Raw genomic sequence first — 21,276 nt, 5'->3', positions numbered from 1 at the left:
AAGTTTTGTACCCCCCTTGGTAAAAATACTTGGTTGTGTGTTCACCGAGCATTGCTGTTTTTTTAAAAAGCAATGTTTACAAACAATTGGCGAACCTTGGACATTTTTCAATAATTTAATCAGCAATGTTTGATTTTTCTAATCAATGTTTTCGGAATTTGCCAGATGATCTATTAACATTGGTCACAAAAAACAAAATTTCATGGCTAAAAAATGCATTTTAAAGGACAACCAAGTGCATTTTAAATCCAACAATAACAAGTCACTAATAATCCATTGAAATTCCTCCCTGGCCATTCGAAAGGCTGCGGCTTCATTTTAGTGTGGTTTGTTGCTTTGGGCCTTTAAGGCGACGGCACTTTAACAATTGATTTGCTGAAACTTTATACAGACTTTTTTCTGTAAATTTATGCATATTTCAAGAAATTAAAAATGATTTAATTTGCTAGGAATTGTTTGCTTTTTTCTGTTATATGTGCTTTAGATGAAAACTATTACCGTTTACCCTTTTTTCAAAGGGCCCTCGCAACGCTGTTTTAGTAGCATTGATTTGAAGAAGAAAGAAAAAGAATTGCCCAATTTGGTAAGAGTTGTATGGAAAAAAAATGGGTTCCATACTATCTATACAACTAAATTTGCACAAATATTATTTCCTTATGTCATATGATATGGGAAGAAATATTCAACAAATTGCCAATACCAGTTTAAGAAAATAAAACTGGCTTCATGTGAAACACTGTGGGGGGGGGGGGCACAAAATATATCATTTATTATGGTTCCCTGCCCAGACACTAATATATGCTATTTTTTTCGAGTTCCTACACAGTTAGAAAATCTATTTGGCATGCACAAATGTTTCATATAGGTTTATGTTTAAGTCAAAAAAAACCCAAAGAGACAAAGCATTTGTCAGGGGCCTGTCACAGCATTATAGACATCAAACAATGTGGGGTCTCCTAGGGAATCGAAATTCACCAAGTGTGACAGTGCAAAAAACCAAAATTTACGGACTAGTCGATGCTTGCTCGCTCAGCTTTAAATAATTGGTCACAATCTCACCAGAAAACCTAGATTATATATCCCACTTGCCCTTAAAAAGTGATGTTCCAGCAAAAAATTTTACCCTCCATACAATATGATTTATGGCATCACTCGAAACACTTCGGATGGGCCATGTTTCACACATACAGCTGAAATATTTATTAAAAGTGCATGCCTTTTTCCAAAAATCTAAAGTCACAAAAAGCAGGGGGGGGAAAAACAACATCTATAATTTAACCTTTCCATAGCTCTATATTAGTGAAAATAATAGCATTCTTCTAAAGCTGTATTCGCCTAGAATAAGTAGGGCTGTAATTCAACACAGCAGGGACACAGCACCTTTAATACATTTCACAAAGAATTTCTGGATTTGGAGTTACCTCCCCTTTTTAAAGCTGACTTTCTGACACTGTGTTTAATATTATTATGAAATTTCATCATCATTGTAGTCAGTGTGTATTCTAGGAGTATTTACACAAAGTTTAATAAGAAAAAAACAAGCATTGAAAAATTTCATTTTACCTTAAGTAGCACTCCACACTAAATTTCAAGTTTCTGCCGTCAATGTTTCCTACAAGGCAATATGTCTGATAAAATCTGATCCCAAACTACACACCCCTGGAAAAAAAGAAAAAACACATTTTGTTAAGAACATATATGTCATACCATTGCAAAATCTGTAATGAAATCATCCCATGTTCAACAGTCAGGCAGTTAAAAAAAATTCCAATTCATTCCGTAAAAGCCAAAAATCTATAGTGGTCCGAGACCCAAAACAACATTTTTTCATCCCTCCGGCAAAAAAATACCTGCAAATATACGCGGTCTACAAAAACTCTGTCACTGCTTTTTAGCAACTCCCTTATGGCATTAAACAAAAATATCACAAAGAAATAGGTGCTTGGCCTTGTAGATTTTTTGCTATTGCTTGGAAAGTTTGTACCCCCCGTAAAATTACTTGTTTTTTCACGAGCATTCGCTGTTTAAAAGGCAAAGTGTTTACCCAAAAAACAATGGCGACCTTGGACATCAATAAAATTATCCAGCATGTGATTCTATCTAATTTTCATGTTTTCGAATTGGCCAATGATCATATTACATGGTCACAAAAACAACAATTCATGCTTAAAAATGCATTTTAAAGGGACAAACAAAGTCATTTAAATCCACAATAGTCTCACTATATTCCATGAAATCCTCCCTGGCCATTCGAAAGCTGCGGCTTCATTTAGGTGTGGTGTTTATGCTGCCTTAGCTTTTTAAATATCTTTATTTACAAGAAGAAAAAAAACACACTTCCTGTTATAGAAATCGGGATTGTATGTATTACTAAGGTGGATCAATACTTGCATCAGGGAATGACAGGGCAAACAGTTAGTAAAGAGAATTTATTGATTCCAGATGCACCAATGTATCTTTTATATATACTGCCATGATTTACAGAGGGGGGAAAAATCTGTCAGGAGAAAAAAAAAGTGTTAGCCAGTTGTTAATTCACAGATACTCCTCACCTTATTCCTCACTTCTTTATAAAAAAAAAAGGTGTATGAACTTTGAACACCCCTAATGATGACAATAGTGGCTGTTTTGTTGTTGGTTTTTGCTGGTTTTTTTGTTCGTTTTTTTTTTTCTGGCTCAAGTTTCCATTCATCATTCCCTTAGAATTCCAAGAATTGACCACCTGAGAGGGCATATATCAAAACAACCATTGATTTGCTCAGAATGAAGCTTGTTAATAATTAGTTTAAAGGGAAATTTTGTGCTGATTTTTTATCTGAAACTTCCCTTATTAAGAGTTATGTTCATTTATTGTATGTACTGAATATAGCCAGTTCAGTTTTCCACGATTAGTAATTTCTGACTATGTTTTTCCAAGTTTATAATTAGCTGTTAAGTTTGTGTTGATGGAAGAATGTCAACTATGTATAACTAACTTCCTTGCATATATTTAGAATGTTTATTTCTACTTTCACATTCAATGCAGTGAACCAAACATATTTAATACCATTTAAAAACAATGGCAAGATATATGGTCATAAATGCTCAGTTAAAACTGCCCAGTAGTCTATGACTTAATGAAATTCAAATATAGTATAATGTACAATGTGGTAGCCATTATATAATTGTACTCTTAAATAGAACTTAAAAGTCTTTATAAGGTAGTGTTTCAACATATTCTTTCAAATTCATTTGAGGATTTCTCAAATTTCTGAAAAATCCTACATAGTTTTTTAGCTCACCTGTCACAAAGTGACAGGGTGAGCTTTTGTGATCGCTTTTCGTCCGGCGTCCGTCCGTCCGGCGTCCGTCCGTAAACTTTTACTTTAAATGACATCTCCTCATAAACCACTAAGCCAATTTCATCCAAACTTCACAGGAATGTTCCTTTGGTGGTCACCTTTAAAAATTGTTCAAAGAATTTAATTCCATGCAGAACTCTGGTTGCCATGGCAACCGAAAGAAAAAACTTTAAATATCTTCTTTTAAAAAACCATAAGAGCTAGAGCTTAGATATTTGGCATGAAACATCTTCTAGTGAGTGTCTACCAAGTTTGTTCAAATAAAAGCCCTGGGGTCAAAATTGGCCCCGCCCCGGGGGGTCATTGATTTTCCCTATATGCATATAGTAAAAACTTAAGAAATCTTCTTTTAAAGAACCCAAAGAGCTAGAGCTAAGATATTTAGCATGAAACATGTTCTAATGGGTGTCTACCAAGTTTGTTCAAATAAAAGCCCTGGGGTCAAAATTGGCCCCGCCCCAGGGGGTCATTGATTTTCCCTATATGCATATAGTAAAAACTTAAAAAATCTTCTTTTAAAGAACCAAAAGAGTTAGAGCTAAGATATTTAGCATGAAACAAGTTCTAATAAGTGTCTACCAAGTTTGTTGAAATAAAAGCCCTGGGGTCAAAATTGGCCCCGCCCCGGGGGGTCATTGATTTTCCCTATATGCATATAGTAAAAACTTAAAAAATCTTCTTTTAAAGAACTCAAAGAGCTATGGCTAAGATATTTAGCATCAAACATGTTCTAATAGGTGTCTACCAAGTTTGTTCAAATAAAAGCCCTGGGGTCAAAATTGGCACAGCCCCGGGGGTCATTGATTTTCCTTATATATGTATAGCAAAAACTTAAAAAATCTTCTTTGAAAAAACCCAAATAGCTAGAGTTAAGATATTAAGCATGAAACATCTTTTAGTGAGTGTCTACAAAGTTTGTTCAAATAAAAGACCTGCGCCCCGAGGGTCATTGATTTTCTTTATATGTGTATAGCAAAAACTTAAAATCTTCTTTGAAAAAACCCAAATGGCTAGAGTTTAGATATTAAGCATGAAACATCTTCTAGTAAGTGTCTACAAAGTTTGTTTAGATAAAAGCCCTGGGGTCAAAACTGGCCCGGCCTTAGGGGTGTCATTGTTTTTAACTATAAGTGTATAGTAAAAACTTAAAAAAAATCTTCTTTTAAAAAGCCCAATGAGCTAGAGCTTAGATGTTTAGCATGAAACATCTTCTTATGGGTGTCTACCAAGTTTGTGCAAATAAAAGCCCTTGGGTTAAATTGGCCCTGCAACGTTGGGGAGGGGAGGGGGGGGGCCTATATACAGGTGAGCGACCTCAGGGCCATCATGGCCCTCTTGTTTCTCAATTTAAGTCAGTGCCTTTTCCAAGAATAGCTTTAAATCCCCCTGGTTGGACATTATTCGGTTCTTGCAGTTTCCAGCCAATCTGTTCTTTACAAGTAATTGGCAACTTCTCAACAATTGTTAGTGAAAGTCAGCATTACCATATGACCCATTAGTGGAGGACAAAATACTTGTTTTGAAGTTGTTTTCTTGTATAAATTCCTGTCAGGAAACATGTAGGAACTAACATCCTACTCTTAATTATCTAGCAAAGCAGGTGGCTTCAAATATTTGCAATTTTCTATACTAAGCTGACTGGTGTAGTTTTGTTATTTTCCTCCTGTATTTTCTATGACTGTGTGAGAGACATATTGATGTTATAAAAGTTCCAATGTTTTGCCCTATAGCATTTATGGAGCATCTATACAGAAGTTGTCAGTAGATTCAGCTGCTGTTTTCACCCTCTGATCAATCATTCCTCGGTTTATTTAATCACTGAAATATTTCTCACACTTCTTGTTGGTTCATTACCAAACAACATTGTTCAGACAGTGTTTTTGTCCTGTTCTGAATTATTTGTAAGGGAAGTTAAGCATGTAAAATTCTAACTTGCTTTTTATGGCTCGAATATTAATCAGTAGGTATAATGGGTGCATAATGATTTTGCTGATGCTCATTTATGTACATTCTAAAGCTTGGCCCTAACATGGCCATTTTGGAATCTTAAATCTTGACTTTATTCTGTTACCTAACTGATCTCTGGGTAATAGCTTTAAATTTGACCTTAACCTCAAAATGTTCTTGACCTCAATTTCAAAATATTTCTGACCTTTAGGGTCAATTTTCCAAATTTAGGATATTTCATCATGATTATTTACTGTATTAATTTGTTAATGGATGGGACAGTGGTGCACTAGGATGACTGTGTTTTATAAAAGCATCTTCTTAAGAATTTCTACATTTATACCTCGCTAATCTTTTATTTAAAATTTCACACAGTCTTAAGCCAAATTTATAACCTCTTATGTACATGTATATACTTTGTACCACAACATTGTCATATTTTTAAACTCATTGAGTTATGACCAAGTCACTTTTCACTTTTAATTTAATCTTGAAATCACTATTTGGTTTATGTTTTAACTGCCCTGTCAGTAATAAATGTCACCAAGTTTCTTATTTGAAGTTTAAAAAGTTCACTTATTAGTTCTTTTAGGTCATTTTTTTTTCTTTCTTTCTTTTTGGTTAAACTTATAACTATAGATATGTATAAAAGGTTAATTTCTTTGGTTACCCACTGTTAATGATAAAAATAGGTCATCAAATCATCTTAAAATGTATAGAATATTCCTATCATACAAAAGTGTTCATTTTGAAACCCAGTATATCATAAAAAATTCAGTGGCCAAAGAAAATATAAGTGTGAAATGTGAATATATTTTCAGAATTTCTTTTTCTCCCACTTTATCAAAGGATACCAATTACTTTATGAAATATTAATGTTAAGAACTGTGGCACTATGATCCTAGTCATTTGTTTGTCTGTAAAGTAAGGCCTATAGTTTACAAGACTAAAATCAATGTAATACGAAGCCAAAATGTTTTCTGTAATAGTGTAAGGAATGATAAATTTGAATGCCTTTTTCCTTTTAACATTTTGCCACCTTACTTAAGTCTGTAAGTTGTGCCTGTCTATACATATTGAGTGGAAGTTTTAAAGTCTTCTAAATCATGTGACCTTAACTGGTATGGGTTCAGTTTAACTCCTGTTTGGGTCATTTAATTATTAAGTAAGGGGCCTCTGGCTGATTGGTTAGAATTATCGACTATAAATCACTCGCTCCTCACCCCTGTGGGGACTGTGGATTCTTTCATATAAAGGATGCTATTCAGCTGTGTTACCTAAGGATGGTCTGTGCCTGGTTCTACTCAGGTGCCCGCAGGTGTCTGAAACAATCATAAAAGGGCATTGAGGTCTTCCTCCACCAGTAGAGCTGGAAAGTCACTGTATGAACTGTACTGTGTCTGTGTGTCTTAAAATCCAACAAAGCAAACAAAAATATATGAGAGAAGCTATCAATCTGACCTATAATTTTATTGCTTGTGCTTAAACTATGTATATACACTTAAATGTAGTATTGGGAGTTGAGTCGGGCATTTCCTTCTTCATGAAAATTACGTTGGTTTAACTTGAAATCATGTAAAAGGAAGAAAAGAACAGTAATGTTGTTGAGAGAAATTAGGCATTGACAAATACCAAATGGACAGAGAAAAGCATTTTTTCAAAGTCTAACTTGATACATCACCCTAGCTCATTCTCTCACTATCTTTGCAAAATTCCAAAGTGTTTTGTCAATTATATACTGTAATGCAACAAAAATAAACAGGTTATTTTATATAATGTAAGTTATACATGTTGATATAATTACTCTTGTAATTTATATTTCAGATTGCTAGTCGACGTTGTGGCTACCTGGACATGCTGAGTATTTGTCCGAAGACTCCTCAGGGTTTCAAGGACTATCTGTTAAATACATGTAACTACGTCCTTCAGGGCAACACCACCAGCACTCTCTCAGTTCCAACAGTAAGTTTGAGTGTCCAACATTAACATTATACCATATGATATTATGATATGCCATATTAAGGTCCTTTCTCCAAAGACCTCATGTACTCAATGTCAGCTTTCCAAGTTTTGCACAAATTTATACAATTTTCCTCAGTATACCAACTTTGCTTATACTAAAACCCCTGATTAGAGTGATAAGTTGTATTGCTTGGCTTTGATGATTTTGAGCCACTCACTGCCAATTGTTGATGATAATCCAATTTATGTATAGATTGAAGTGAAATTTTACCTTCCAATCTGGAAGTTTTCCTTTAAAAAATGGACTTTATATGTGGGTTTCGATCAGTTTCGTATGTTGTTTTTTTTCCTCCTGCTGACTTTTTATTGTGTGAACATCTGAACAAATTAAGGATTAGAAAGGTCACTGAAAATATGTACAGCTTTTCTCTAAGCAGATTACTCATATGAAAAGCTCTATGTTTATGCTGGGGCAACAGCTGCTGTTTGTTTGGTACATATAATGGTAAAACACTGGTATATCTGTATAGAAATACAAACCATACCTATCTATCTACATCTATTGTATACATGCATGCATTAACTAGATCATTTAGTCATATTATTACCAAGTCCATTTACATTGTCAACAAGAATGTTGCCTTAGGCTCTAATGTAAAAACTACAGAATTTTAATGACATATCAATTTTACTCCTCTATACATTGCTGAAATTTACAATACTGAATACACAAACGAAAATGCAAAAAAATTGCTGGGGAAAAGCAGAATTTCTTTCCTAATTTACATCTTTCTTTTTGGTTGTCTGTGTATATACTTACATACATGGATAGGTAAACATTGTCTTTGTTTTAAGATTAGCTACAGTTTGTGTGACAGTTTTGTTGTCATTTAAGACTAGTCATATTAATAGTGTCCTGGGATTCTGTATTAACCACTTGCCCCTCATCACTGTAGGTTTAAATCCCACATGGGTCTTTGGATTCTTTTCTGTGAGGAAGCAATCTAGTTTAAGGAACATCATTGGTTTTACTCGGGTCTCCCTAGACTTTGTAGTCATCCTAGGCTTACAAGTCTCCCTAACCTTAAAGGACTCCCTAGGCTTGCAAGTCTCCCTAACCTTAAAGGACTCCCTAGACATTGCAAACATCCAAGGCTTACAAGTTTTCCTAACCTTAAAGGACTCCCAAGACATAACAGTCATCCTAGGCTTACAAGTCTTCGTAACCTGAAAGGACTCTCTAGATATTGCAGTCATCCAAGGCTTACAAGTTTTCCTAACCTTAAAGGACTCCCTAGACATAACAGTCATCCTAGGCTTACAAGTCTTCGTAACCTGAAAGGACTCTCTAGATATTGCAGTCATCCAAGGCTTACAAGTTTTCCTAACCTTAAAGGACTCCTTAGACATAACAGTCATCCTAGGCTTACAAGTCTCTCTAACCTTTAAGGACTCCCTAGACTTTGTGTTTAGCCTAGGCTTAAAGTCTTTTTTACCTTAAAGGACTCCCTAGACTTTGTATTCATCCTAGGTTTACAAGTCTCCCTAACCTTAAATGACTCCCTAGACATAACAGTCATCCTACGCTTACAAGTCTCTAACCTTTAAGGACTCCCTAGACATAAAGTCATCCTATGCTTACAAGTCTCCCTAACCTAAAAGGATAAACATAAAGTCATCCTAGGCTTACAAGTCTTCTTAACCTTAAAGGACTCCCTAGACATAACAGTCAACCTAGGCTTACAAGTCTCTAACCTTTAAGGACTCCCTAGACATAACAGTCAACCTAGGCTTACAAGTCTCTAACCTTAAAGGACTCCCTAGACATAACAGTCATCCTAGGCTTACAAGTCTCTAACCTTAAAGGACTCCCTAGACATAACAGTCAACCTATGCTTACAAGTCTCCCTAACTTTAAAGGTCTCCCTAGACATAACAGTCATCCTAGGCTTACAAATCTCTAACCTTAAAGGACTCCCTAGACATAACAGTCATCCTAGGTTTACAAGTCTCTCTAACCTTTAAGGACTCCCTAGACATAACAGTCATCCTAGGCTTACAAGTCTCTAACCTTAAAGGACACCCTAGACATAACAGTCATCCTAGGCTTACAAGTCTCTAACCTTAAAGGACTCCCTAGACATAACAGTCAACCTATGCTTACAAGTCTCCCTAACTTTAAAGGTCTCCCTAGACATTCAGTGTTTCTAGGCTTACAAGTGTTACTTAGCTAGGTTTAACAATCAACCCAGGCTTACTAACATCCTGTACTAAACCAACAGGAAGATTCTGTTTTTACCAAGATAACTCATGGTCCATTCCAGAGGGATTGTTAGTTATTTAGTGGTTCAATCCCCATTGTGAAATACTGTTAGCTATGTACTTTTGTAAACAGTAAAAGATTTCATCACACTGAGCTATAAATAAGTTGTTATTGTCATTTGCTGACATTGTAGATACCTATCCCTTTGTATAGGACAATGCTGACAAACAGCAGGTGTTTTCAATATCAATTAAATAGATAACTCAGCCAATAATTTCTACACCTATATATCTTGTAAGAAGATGGATTATTTTGAGATTTATGTGATTTCAACCTTAATTTCAACTCCAGTCCACTGTAACATATATGCTTTGTATACAGAATGAATAGCCGAGGTTGTGAACTACATTTATACACCACATTTATACACCACTAGGTCATGTTACAGGACAGTAATAAATCATTATACACATTTTCATTTCTGATTTATATACACAATATATTTCATTATGTGCTGATACAAAATGGCATGCATATTGTTAATGTTAAACTTTATATCAACATGTAAGATATATATGTTTAAAACATTGAAAACCAAGTTGAAGGTCAATGAGAGGAAAACATCATTACTTTGTGACCCTTTCTGTGCTCTGACTGTACATAATATTATATACATGGTGACAAGCTTAACTTGCTAACTTTTGAACTGCTTCATCAAGTATCAGTCCCTCCAGTAGAATTTTTTCTTTGGGGTTAGTATCTGTCCCCCCCCCCCCTTTGGGGAAAGATTTTAAGTGTTATTGATATATTTAGTACATGAAACTATAAATCTGGCCCTCTTATTAATCTGTTATATTCTGTCATCCATGCTGGTTACTTGTACAAGTTTACAGTAACTATGCCTTTGCCTGTAGTGCACCTCCCATGCTGTGGTTCTATGTATGTGTATTTTATTATATGCATTTGGTGTTACTGCACCCTTAGTGCCTGTGCTGTAACCACAGTGGTAAAGCATAGATGTGGTGTCTTATGGCTGCTTAGGTTTTAAAAAGCTGGAGACAACAGTGCTTTTTATAAGCCCTAGAAGCAGACATACTTCCTGGGTATTAAGGGCTTCTTTTGTCAAACCACCATAATAGAAAATCACTTGGAAAAGTTTTCAAAAAGTTTCAGAGCACACTGAGACAAATTAAATTTCCATTAATAATGATGTACAGAAGTGTAGATTAGGTGAAGGTAACAAGACTGGTTTTCATGTACAGACTAGATTGCATTATACTGACCTACTAACTACCATGTTCATGTTTTAGTCGTCCTGACCTTCCAAAGATAAAAGGATCTTTATTATAATGAACATAACATGACTCTGTTATAATCGATTTATAACAGTATATATTGCTTGATATGTCTTGATTTAGGAGAAAGATATATAATCTGTATTTGGCTTGTGGTTAAGACTGGTTTATGGTTTATACACGTTTTTGTTATGCACTTTTAAGTGAAGTAAAGAATTTAAGGTGTGTACTTTTGGTTCAATAAAATGGTAGCTCAAGTATGTGAATATATATGTATTGCAAAGTAGTTATTTTTAAACGTGGGTTTCTATCTGATAAGGCTTGAAATCGGTTTTCTATTGGTTGGTTTGTTTCCTCAATGAATGACTAATTATTTGTTGTTATAACCTTGCTAACAAAGCAGTTCAAGGGCAAGTGGTAAGGTTTTTGTAAGGCTGACAGAGTTGTTCCCCTTGGTTGATAATGTTATAGGAGTGTATTCATCTAAGTTGTGATTTATGATTTACTAATCTGAATAAAATGCATTGATCAACCTTGAGGAATAGATAAGAATTGACAAGTTATAATGTAAGTCATTGGGAAAGAAACAAAGAAACCTGTTGAGAGAATTGTTATGGCAAGGTGTTTTTACCATAGCGTCACAAGAATGAAAAAAAAAAAAGATAGTTTATAATGGGAGAACTAGTAGCTTTTTGTGTTACCTCTACGGAGTAGTGGCGACATATAGGGATCACTTCTCCGTCGTCCGCCTGTCTGTCCGTCCATCACAAAACTTGTCCGGACTACTCCTCATAAACTACTGGTGCAATTTCATCCAAACTTTACAGGAATGATCAGTACCAAGTCTAGTTGTGCATATTGTCAGCATTTTCCGGTTCAATGATTTTTGTCAGAGTTATGGCCCTTTAATAATTTTTAGCTCGACTTTTCTATGAAAAGGGGAGCTATCCTACTCGCCCCGGCGTCGGCGTCGGCGTTGGCGTCACACCTTGGTTAAGTTTTTCGTACCACCCCACTTTATTTCAGAAGTATTACAAGTATGGCTTTGAAACTTACCATACTTGTTCACCATCATAACCTCCATCTACAGACAAGAGTACATAACTCTGTCAAGGTTTTTGACAGAATTATGGCCCTTTTTTGACTTAGAAAGTGTATTGAGCTTGGTTAAGTTTTTTGTACCACCTCACTTTATTTCAAAACCATTGGAGGTATTGCTTTGAAACTGACCATACTTGTTTACCATCACGACCTTCATCAACAGACAAGAGGACATAACTCTGTCAAGGTTTTTGACAGAATTATGCCCCTTTTTGACTTAGAAAATACATTGAATATGGGTAAAATCCACTTATTGCCTTAACCCTTTGAGATATTGCTTTGAAACTTTTAATGCTATTTCACATCATTACCCCCATCTGTACGCAAGAGAAGGTAACTCTGTCAAGGATTTGTTTTAAAAATTAAGGCCTTTTATCGACTTAGAATCTTGGTTAAGTTTTTAGTACCAGTCCACTTTTTGACTGAACTGTTTGAGATATTAATTTGAAAGTTGGAATACTTGTTTACAATCATGATTCCCAAACATGTCCAGGAGAAGGTAATTCTGTCAAAGATTTTATTTGAATTATGGCCCTTAACTGTCAATGTTTTGTATTATAGGCAAGCACTAAAAAAGTCGAGCGCGCTGTCTTACGGACAGCTCTTGTTATTTTTAAAGTTTGTCCAGACTACTTCTCTTATACCACTAATGCAATTTCAATGAAACTTTACAGGATTGATCTGTAGCTCAAGTCCTTGCGCATATTTCACGGGTTTTCCTGTTGAATGGTTTTTGGCCGAGTTATGGCCCTTTGATAAAAAGGTGTGTTTTTCTGTGTGTTGCAAGATACACAAAAGCTTGTCAGGACTACTCCTCATAAACTACTGGTGCAATTTCATCCAAACTTTACAGGAATGATCAGTACCAAGTCTAGTTGTGCATATTGTCAGCATTTTCCGGTTCAATGATTTTTGTCAGAGTTATGGCCCTTTAAAAAAATTTATTTTCAAAGTTTGTCCGGACTACTTCTCTTATACCACTGTCTGTCCGTCTGTCACAAAACTTGTCCCAACATGAAATTGGCCATCATGAGGCGACACATGTGATCACTGATCGCTCTTGTATTGTCTTGAAATTCACTTTCAAAGGTAAATTCTGTAGAAAAAGATGTTTAAAAAATGGGACGGTTTGAAGGGGGTGGGGGGACAACATTTGATGGCTTTAATTAAATCAAAGATGGCTCAACATATAATGTTTCCTAATTCTATGGAAGCTTCCATGAATAAGGGCTGGAAGCTATTTAAATCACACAAGTCTATAGATTATTTCATGGAAGGAAAGAAACCAGAAATGGAAGGTCAGTGGTTCTAACCAAAAGTTCGCTCATTTCTGAAATAATACACCAAGTGGCACCGAGTTCTTCTTTTATGACTATTATAGTGAAATAATGCACAAATTGGCACTTTAGTTCTATATGACCTTTTATAGTCCAACCAAGAAATTGCCAGGTTTTATTCACTTGTGTAATGTTTTATTTTTGATTTATTGATGATTTGTATGAATTGTATAATTTCAGTTGTCACCTCCAAACTCTGTCAAAGATAAGATGAGAGATCAGTTTGTACAACAAGAGAAAGCCAGATACAAACTACGTCTACAGCACCTCATTGAACGGGTAAGAAATTAAATAATTCAATGAAACAAACCCTGCCTTGAGTTGGCTTACAGCTTCATTATAAACATACTGAAATTAATTAGAATCAGGATCATAGTTAAGAAACTTATATATGAGAATTAATTTTGAAGAAAAAATAACTTCAGTGACATCATTAGTATAGTGGTAGATTCGATATATCTTATACTTAATGTTGAAAGGCACTCAAAGACTCGGTAAAGTTGAACATATTAAAATGACCCCTAATTCAATTATAAATCACTGATATCACTAAATATAGAAATAAGTTATCAAAAATAAATAAGTGGCTTAAAAAAGAAGGGTTGTCTATGCATTAGGAATTCTTGTGCTACATGAATAGTTCAAGTTTTCACAGAGATGAAGTAACTTAAAAATCTCTACACAAGCCTTTGTAATGTAGGAAATGTAACTAGATATAAAATAAGTGGCTTCAATGAGGTCTCCATGGCCTTGTGGTTAAGGTCTTTGAAACTTACTGAAAATTGGTGGTTCTACTCCGGTGCTAACATGTGCATAAAGTGATGCCTGGAGGGGCTCCAACCAGGAAATTGGAAAGTCACCATGTGTGTTTAACATTGTCCTGGTGACTTTAACAAGGACAAGTTACACTAGATAGAAATTTGTGTGAAAGGAATTGATAAATTGTTTTTCATTTCAGGAAAAGTTGATTCTGTCAATTGAACAAGAGATTTTACGGGAACATGGTCGCGCAGCACGTGCTATCGCCAATCAGGGCACACCTTTGAGCGTGTGCACGATACTGAGAGATGAAGAAATATATAACTTTACTGAGGACCAGGTTCGTCTAGTATGTATTGTGAGCCTTTTTCCTACACTTCTGTTTTCTTTTTCAATGCTTGATTTCTTACTATGACTTGTTGTATTTTGGTTTTGCTTTTGTTTCACTCGTCATTTACTCATTTTTTGGTGCATTTTCCCATTCAATATAAAGTAAAGACTACAAGAGAGAAGAAAGAGAAATCTAAAAACAAAATGAAAAATTCATTATTGACTGGGTTATGCCAAATATTTAATTGGCTTGTAAACTACTGATGTGAAATTTAAAATCTCCAGTACCTGATTTTAAAAGGGGCCGCCATAGCCGAGTGGTGAAGGTCAGAAACTTCAAATCCCTTGCCCCTCCCTTCTGTGTATTTGAATCCCGTCTGAGTCTTATGAAAAGCTATCCAGCTTATGTTCTACTCATGCCTGAAATAATGCACGAAGGGGCACTTGACATTTTCTTGAAAAAATGGTTCAGTTAGAGTGTCACCATTTGACAGTGTTGGTGTGACAGCTAACAAAACAGACTGATTTTCAACCTTTTACCTCTTTCTTTCACTTTGGTTATGGTTTCTAAAATTGATTACCTGTGTAAGCATTTATAATTTCAATAACATTCCTTTGATATTAAGACTTGTTGCCAACGTGAGCATTGATATTAAATGTCAGTCTTCTATAATAAACACAAAATTGCACTTTGTTTCAATTTGTAACTAGATTTGATGACTTTCAGTTGTTTACTAAAGAGAAATACTTGGCAATTGTTGTTTGGACCAAAGCCTAAGTACTCAATTATGGTAACATCTGCCTGCAAGTGCAGAAATTAAAATACTGTTAAGATATATAGATATTGATCATCTCAGAACAATCATTTTAGTGAAGTATATGTAACCCACTTCTGTATGACAGATTTCTTCTGTTGTCTATATTGTTGTATACTTGTTGTTGCTTTGTTTTGCTGTCATTTATTAATGGGTTGGCGTCAGTGTTTTCATAAAGCATGGGATTAGAATTGATGTTGTTGATTATTATTATTTAAACACAACTTCAGCCTTGATGTTTTTCATTAAATGCAAAATAAGCTTAAAGTTTGATGTTTTCATTATGCACATCTTTGGCCAGCACAATTTAGCCATGTTTTCATTAAAAAGCAATTAAGTTTTGATGTTTTCATTATGTACATCTGGTGTAACTCTCCAGGAACGGTGGTTAGGAAACTATATGCCTATATGACTGAAATACTGTTGGAAAAAGGCATAAAACAAACAAACATTATGTACATATTTGGCCAACTTTAGCTTTGAACTTAAATTTTGAACTTTAAAAATGATGTTGAGCAAATAGACATGTTACTTTTCACTGAACAGTAGTGTACACTCATTTTCCCTTCTGCCCTTTTCCTGGCTCCTTTTTGAATTTTAAGCTGTAGCTGAAAGAAAATTTGAATGCATGTATGTGAATGATTTGAAAATAAATTTTATAAGAAACCCATTTGTTTATGATTAATTTTTCCATGGTTAAAAATGGAAATACAGCATCAAAAATAAATATCATTAAAGTCCAATCTGTTACAGCCTAGTTGATGTTTGTGGGGGTTTTTTTTGGTAATTTTCTTTAAAGAATAAATTAAAGATTTAGCCTCTTCATTTGAGTATTATCATTTGGAAATCTTGAAATTACAACCAATCAGAAGAACGATGATTAAATCATGTTCACATCAAGTTGTGAAGTTTTGTTTTTCTTTAACTATCTGCAGCAGCTGTTATTAATGGTTATGTAAAATTAGAGACATTTATAGGCAGTTGGTTTTAAATGAGATTGAAATATATTCATTGGTCAATAAAAACTGCTGAAAGGGGCACATTAATTGAAGTTTAAGGGAGCTTGTTTTTCTGTGAGATGAAGGATATTTTCCTAGATACCTCATTTGACTGAAAAGTAATAACTTAAGCAATCATATATTGTGAACTCATTCAAATATCAGCAGTCATAGCACAATATTACCTGTTTAACCAGTGGTCAAACATTTTCATTTTCCATAACTTGGCTTTGTATAGAAATGTATTATGTTTTATAAGCAACCAAATTACCTGACACTTGAGTCTTCAGATCCAACAACAAAGTTTCACATTCATGTTTATTATAACCTGTGACATTTTAGAAAAAATTATTATTTTTTCCCCAGGAAGAAAAAGATAAGAAGAACAGAACACGTTATAATGGCCGACAGTTCCTGTCCTGGATCCAAGACGTCGATGACAAGTATGAGAAAATCAAAGTATGTTTGATATTTATTTCTTTACTTTACTTTTTTTCTAATTCATCAAAGTCTGAATTATATGGGATCATGGAATGTCACATGAGTTTTCATATGAAGTAAATGCATACGTTGTATTTTTTTTTATTTACACAAGATCAAAAGACTGTTTTTTAAACAAAGGAAAAGCCCCTTGCAAGCTTATAATATTGTCTTGTTCAGTTTAATTGTAATACTACGTTTTATGGTTGTAAACATTAGATTCAGTATATCTCTCAACTTAAAATGTTAGTATAATAAATGATCATGTTTTAATGTTTTGTTCTACAAACTGTGCAGGCTGTATACTGACTTCTTAACACCAAAATAACATTGCTGTATTGCACATTTAAAATATGCAAGACTAGGTAACGATTATACATGTATTACACATGTGAATTTATATGCAGAACTAGTCAATGATTATGTTACACATGGGTATTATGCAAAACATTCATGTGCTGAAATATTTTTCCGGGTGGTTAAGGTCATTGACATCAAACCACTTTCCCCATACTGCTGAGGGTTAGAAACTTGCTATGGACTTAGGCTATGGACCTTAGGATTCTTTCATTTGTTAAGCTATCCAGTTAACTTACGAAGTGTCAATGGTTATACTCAGGTGCCAATTTGTGCCTGAAATAATGCACAGAGGGGCACCCGATCTCCTCCCCCAGTAAAGGTGGAAAGTCGCCATATGACCTCTACTGTGTTGGTTTGACATAAAACCCAACCTAAAAAATAATTAAATACTTTTGAAAATGCTTTTTTGTTGATTTGTGTGATTGTAAGATAGCTAATATAGAGCAGTCAACAGTTTATACTATAAATGGTCTGGTCCGATTTGGTCAACATGAGTTCATGATGTCAATTCAGATCTGTGTGAAAAAAATCAAAACAATAATATTTTCTTAGACTTTGATTTCACAGCTTTCAACTTCCGACAATTAAATTGTTCCAAAAATAAACAAGTATTAAATCATTTGTTCACTATCAGTTTATTCTTCACACTGGAAGTTTTTCTGGTTTTAAAAATGGTTGTATGAGTGTTAGTATATTCTTGATTGTCCTTTAGTTAGTAAAAATCATAGTGAATATTTTGAGAAAATTTTGAAAAAAAGTTTAATCTAAAACTTTTTATACGTACATTAACATCAGCTTTAACATTTTCTTATGATTTAAAACTGTTCACTAGTAAAATAAGACAGATCTATAGAAATGTTTACAAAGTAAAATAATTTAAATTGATTTTTTTTCCTGGGCTTAAGACTAGAACTGAATTTAAGAGCTTATGTTATTTTGAACCAACTAAACATATGAACACTTCCTGTTTTCTCTCTCTCTCTATTCTCTCTTCTCTCTCTCTCTCTCTCTCTCTGAGTTAAAACTTCAATTCCCAGCCGTCTCATTAAGATGAAAAATATTTTGTTAAACTTAAGACATTTCAAATTTAAATTATTCTAAGCAAAATAGGATTAAGATTTGAAGAAAATCTTCCCCCATTGAAATTAGGAATTTCCAAGGACATTGAAATATTGAGATGAAATGGTTGCTATGGTAACAACAGATTGTTGCTGGACTAGCCAAAATTTTACAGTCTTCTTTAATATTGATTTCACTAAACTGTATTTCACAGAATGAGACATGAATTATCAGGGAGACTGTACAATTTGACTTGGAAATTGCCCAATATTCTTAAACCAGACCAATTTCCCAAGTACTAATTTCCGCTGGATGCTCGACAGTCTGTTAAAAAAGAATATTTAAATCCTTGCGTTATTTTCCAATTTTCTTTACGAAAAACACAATTTACTTGCTATTGAATAAAAGTACATGTACAAGGCAGCACTGTGAAATTTAAATGAAATTCTTCAGTGCCATGTGTGTTTGTTTCTTTAGAATTCTTTCACTTCTAAAGTCCTCTTGATGCCATGCACCATGATTAATGGTTATATGTAATTGTAGCATAAAAGTCGCATTATTTCTTATGCGCCCACTACTTGAGGGATATGGGGGGTGTTTAGATTGGCCCTTGATTTTCCATCTGTTCCCCATGTGTGTCTTTTCACAAATAATTTGAAAAGTTTGCGCATCCATGTCCTAAGGACACATTTCTAGTTTTAGTTGGTGTAAATATCCATCTAGATTTTGGAGTTATAGTGATTTTATACTAAATTGAAGGAAACACAAGCTTTTCCTCCATCAATAAAGCTGGAAAATCATAAGATGAATAGACACTATTTTCTTCTATCTTTTTTCAGGAACTGTTAATTTTGAGGCAAAAGCAGGAAGCTGATTCATTGTATGCATACCAGAGACTGGAATGGGAGTGGCGGCTTAAAGAATTGTCAATGTGTGATAGAAATGTTATACCAGAAATAGATGAGTTACATGTCCCATTGGTGACAGTACAGGATAATTTTGACCTGTTGCCCACTTAGCAAACATTCTTACTGGAGAAGTTGGTTTTATTCCTCGTAGATTGGGATGAGGATTCTTAGAAAATGGCAAAAGATGTACGTACGTACTTGGAAAAAAAGGAAGCTGATTGTATAACAGATGGACAGTAAATTTTGCTGAGTTAAGATGAGAGGAAATTATCAGAATCTGAAAGATGTGAAATCTGTTGATTCTGCATAGTTTGACCTTAGGCTGGTCCTACAAGGTCAAAAGGTCGAAGGTCATGTGCTAGGTGGGCAGGGCAAGGTGTGTTGAACTTAATGAAAACTGAAGTATTATATGCAGTGAACTGATTACATGTGTATAATGCTGCCTGAACAAAGACATCCAATCACGTTTGTTTTTTCATGTCAATTTTTGATCATGCAGTAAATTATTTTATAACTATGATAATGGTCCAAAGGTACACAGAATGTTGCTTCATGCATATTATATATTAAGGACCTATGGAGTATATATGTGCTTTTGAGACGGGTTAAAGTTGTTGTCGTAATCATGCTTTCATATTTGAGTGACTTGTGTGAATGTTCCTAATATTTTTTTCTTACGGCTCATTTTAGTTTTTTTCATTTTCCATTTTTTCTGCTTGACTAATTTTTTTTTAAAGAAAAAACAAATGGATATGATTTTTTTAATACTTTTTTTAAGATTTCTGTAAGTTTTTCTTATAACATTAAATTTGTAATGATAAAAAAGTTTCATTGTTCACTAAGTAAATTCTTTGTAGAACAATGAAATATTTTGTAACAAAATCATGTTACAAAAAAGTCATGTTTTGATGTAGGCTTTTAATTTATTACTTTGATAAGATATTTTATGAGAGTATTCTTTGAAAGTGAGACCTTAATGGTTATAGTTACTGTTTTCAATTTTACTGGACTCTCACTGCAGTTGGTTCAAATCTGGACCGGGAATTTGGATTCTTCCATGTGAGGAAGTGAGTTCCTGGTTCCTGCTTGTGCCTGAATTATTTAGGTGTGCTGCTACAGGTTTTTCTTCAGCAGTAAAGGCTTGAAAGTAACTGTTTGATGTTTAAAGTATTGGTGTCACTTAAAACTTAACCACAACAGTGTGCTTGAAAGTTTACTAACCAATGGTTAGAAACAACTATTTGAAGCAATACAATATACAAAAAATGAAAATCATGTTAGCTAAATTGTACATTTTTTTTTGCTTTACTTTAGCAAATTACCCGTCACAAGGTCTGTCTGTTTTTCCTTTGGCAAGTATTTTCATCTGCAAAAGTAAACAATGATAGTTCCCTTGTTTGAGTTACAAATTAGATCAAGTTAAAATAAACACTTGCAGACAGACAAAATTTGGATATTGTAACCTCTGCCTTATGTCTTGATATATGATGACATTTTGTCTGTGTTCCTTTATATATAAACATCATTTTATTCTGTTGCCTAGCGACAGAAAAAAAGCTGACTTTTCTTATCTCACTTTCTCGTATTTCTTTATAGTATATTTTATTTTTTTGTTGAAGTTATGATTTAGAAACTTATTTATGTCTTGTTTTTGTTGGAGAGTAGATCACTTTTTGTTTGTTTGTTTGTTTTTTGTTGTTATTAGATATATTAGTTATGATCTATGTTAATGAGAAAAATACTACTACTTTAACTATTTAGAGAGAAAAGAATATCATACTTTGTTACCATAGTAACAGTAATGAATTCTTTAAAAAAAAAAAAGAGCATACTTTTTGGAAACAGGAGACACTTTTTCTATTGTTGCTTGTTCTAGTTTTTAATGTCGGTTTCATGGAGTTAAAAATGGCAAAACATGCATGCATCAGAAGATACTTTAGAGTAATATTTATTCATTCACACAAGCTAGTATATCATTGTAGTTACATACGGTATTTTGAAAAAAAGAAACATTTTCCAATTGTCTCAACAATTTCAAACGCTAGTAACATAGAAAATTGTTCATTCTATTTTCAGAGACATTTATGTTGACAGTATTCATAGAAATTTTTAAGTAACAAAAAAAGCCTGTTTGGGAATGAAAAAGATCTGCTTTATAAATATTACTTCTGCACTATAGTAGATATTTCATTATTGATTAAATGATTAAAAAAAAACTTTTTGCAATATATGTAACATGGATATAGTCACATTTATGTTCCCTTATCTCTGCTAACATAAAGTTTTTATCAACAATATGTGCTGTGTATGTCTGTTATTTT

General features: G+C 33.9%; 1 protein-coding gene across 1 annotated transcript in view; it reads left to right on the top strand.

Annotated features, from left to right (window-relative positions):
- The window catches only part of LOC132756093 (ankyrin repeat domain-containing protein 11-like), a 72,800-nt gene extending 51,738 nt beyond the window's left edge, over positions 1-21,062 (top strand). The window contains exons 10-14 of the mRNA XM_060747084.1: positions 7,113-7,250; positions 13,427-13,525; positions 14,205-14,354; positions 16,515-16,607; positions 18,887-21,062. Coding sequence (XP_060603067.1) covers positions 7,113-7,250; positions 13,427-13,525; positions 14,205-14,354; positions 16,515-16,607; positions 18,887-19,066 — 660 coding nt within the window. The 3' untranslated portion in view covers positions 19,067-21,062. The remainder of the gene's footprint in view (positions 1-7,112; positions 7,251-13,426; positions 13,526-14,204; positions 14,355-16,514; positions 16,608-18,886) is intronic.
- The last annotated feature ends 214 nt before the right edge of the window (positions 21,063-21,276 follow it).

The sequence above is a fragment of the Ruditapes philippinarum genome, unplaced genomic scaffold (genome assembly GCF_026571515.1).
Source record: "Ruditapes philippinarum isolate M1 unplaced genomic scaffold, ASM2657151v2 ctg4004_1_1_1_1, whole genome shotgun sequence".
Lineage (NCBI taxonomy): Eukaryota > Metazoa > Mollusca > Bivalvia > Venerida > Veneridae > Ruditapes > Ruditapes philippinarum.
This window is presented reverse-complemented; position numbering and strand designations above follow the sequence as displayed.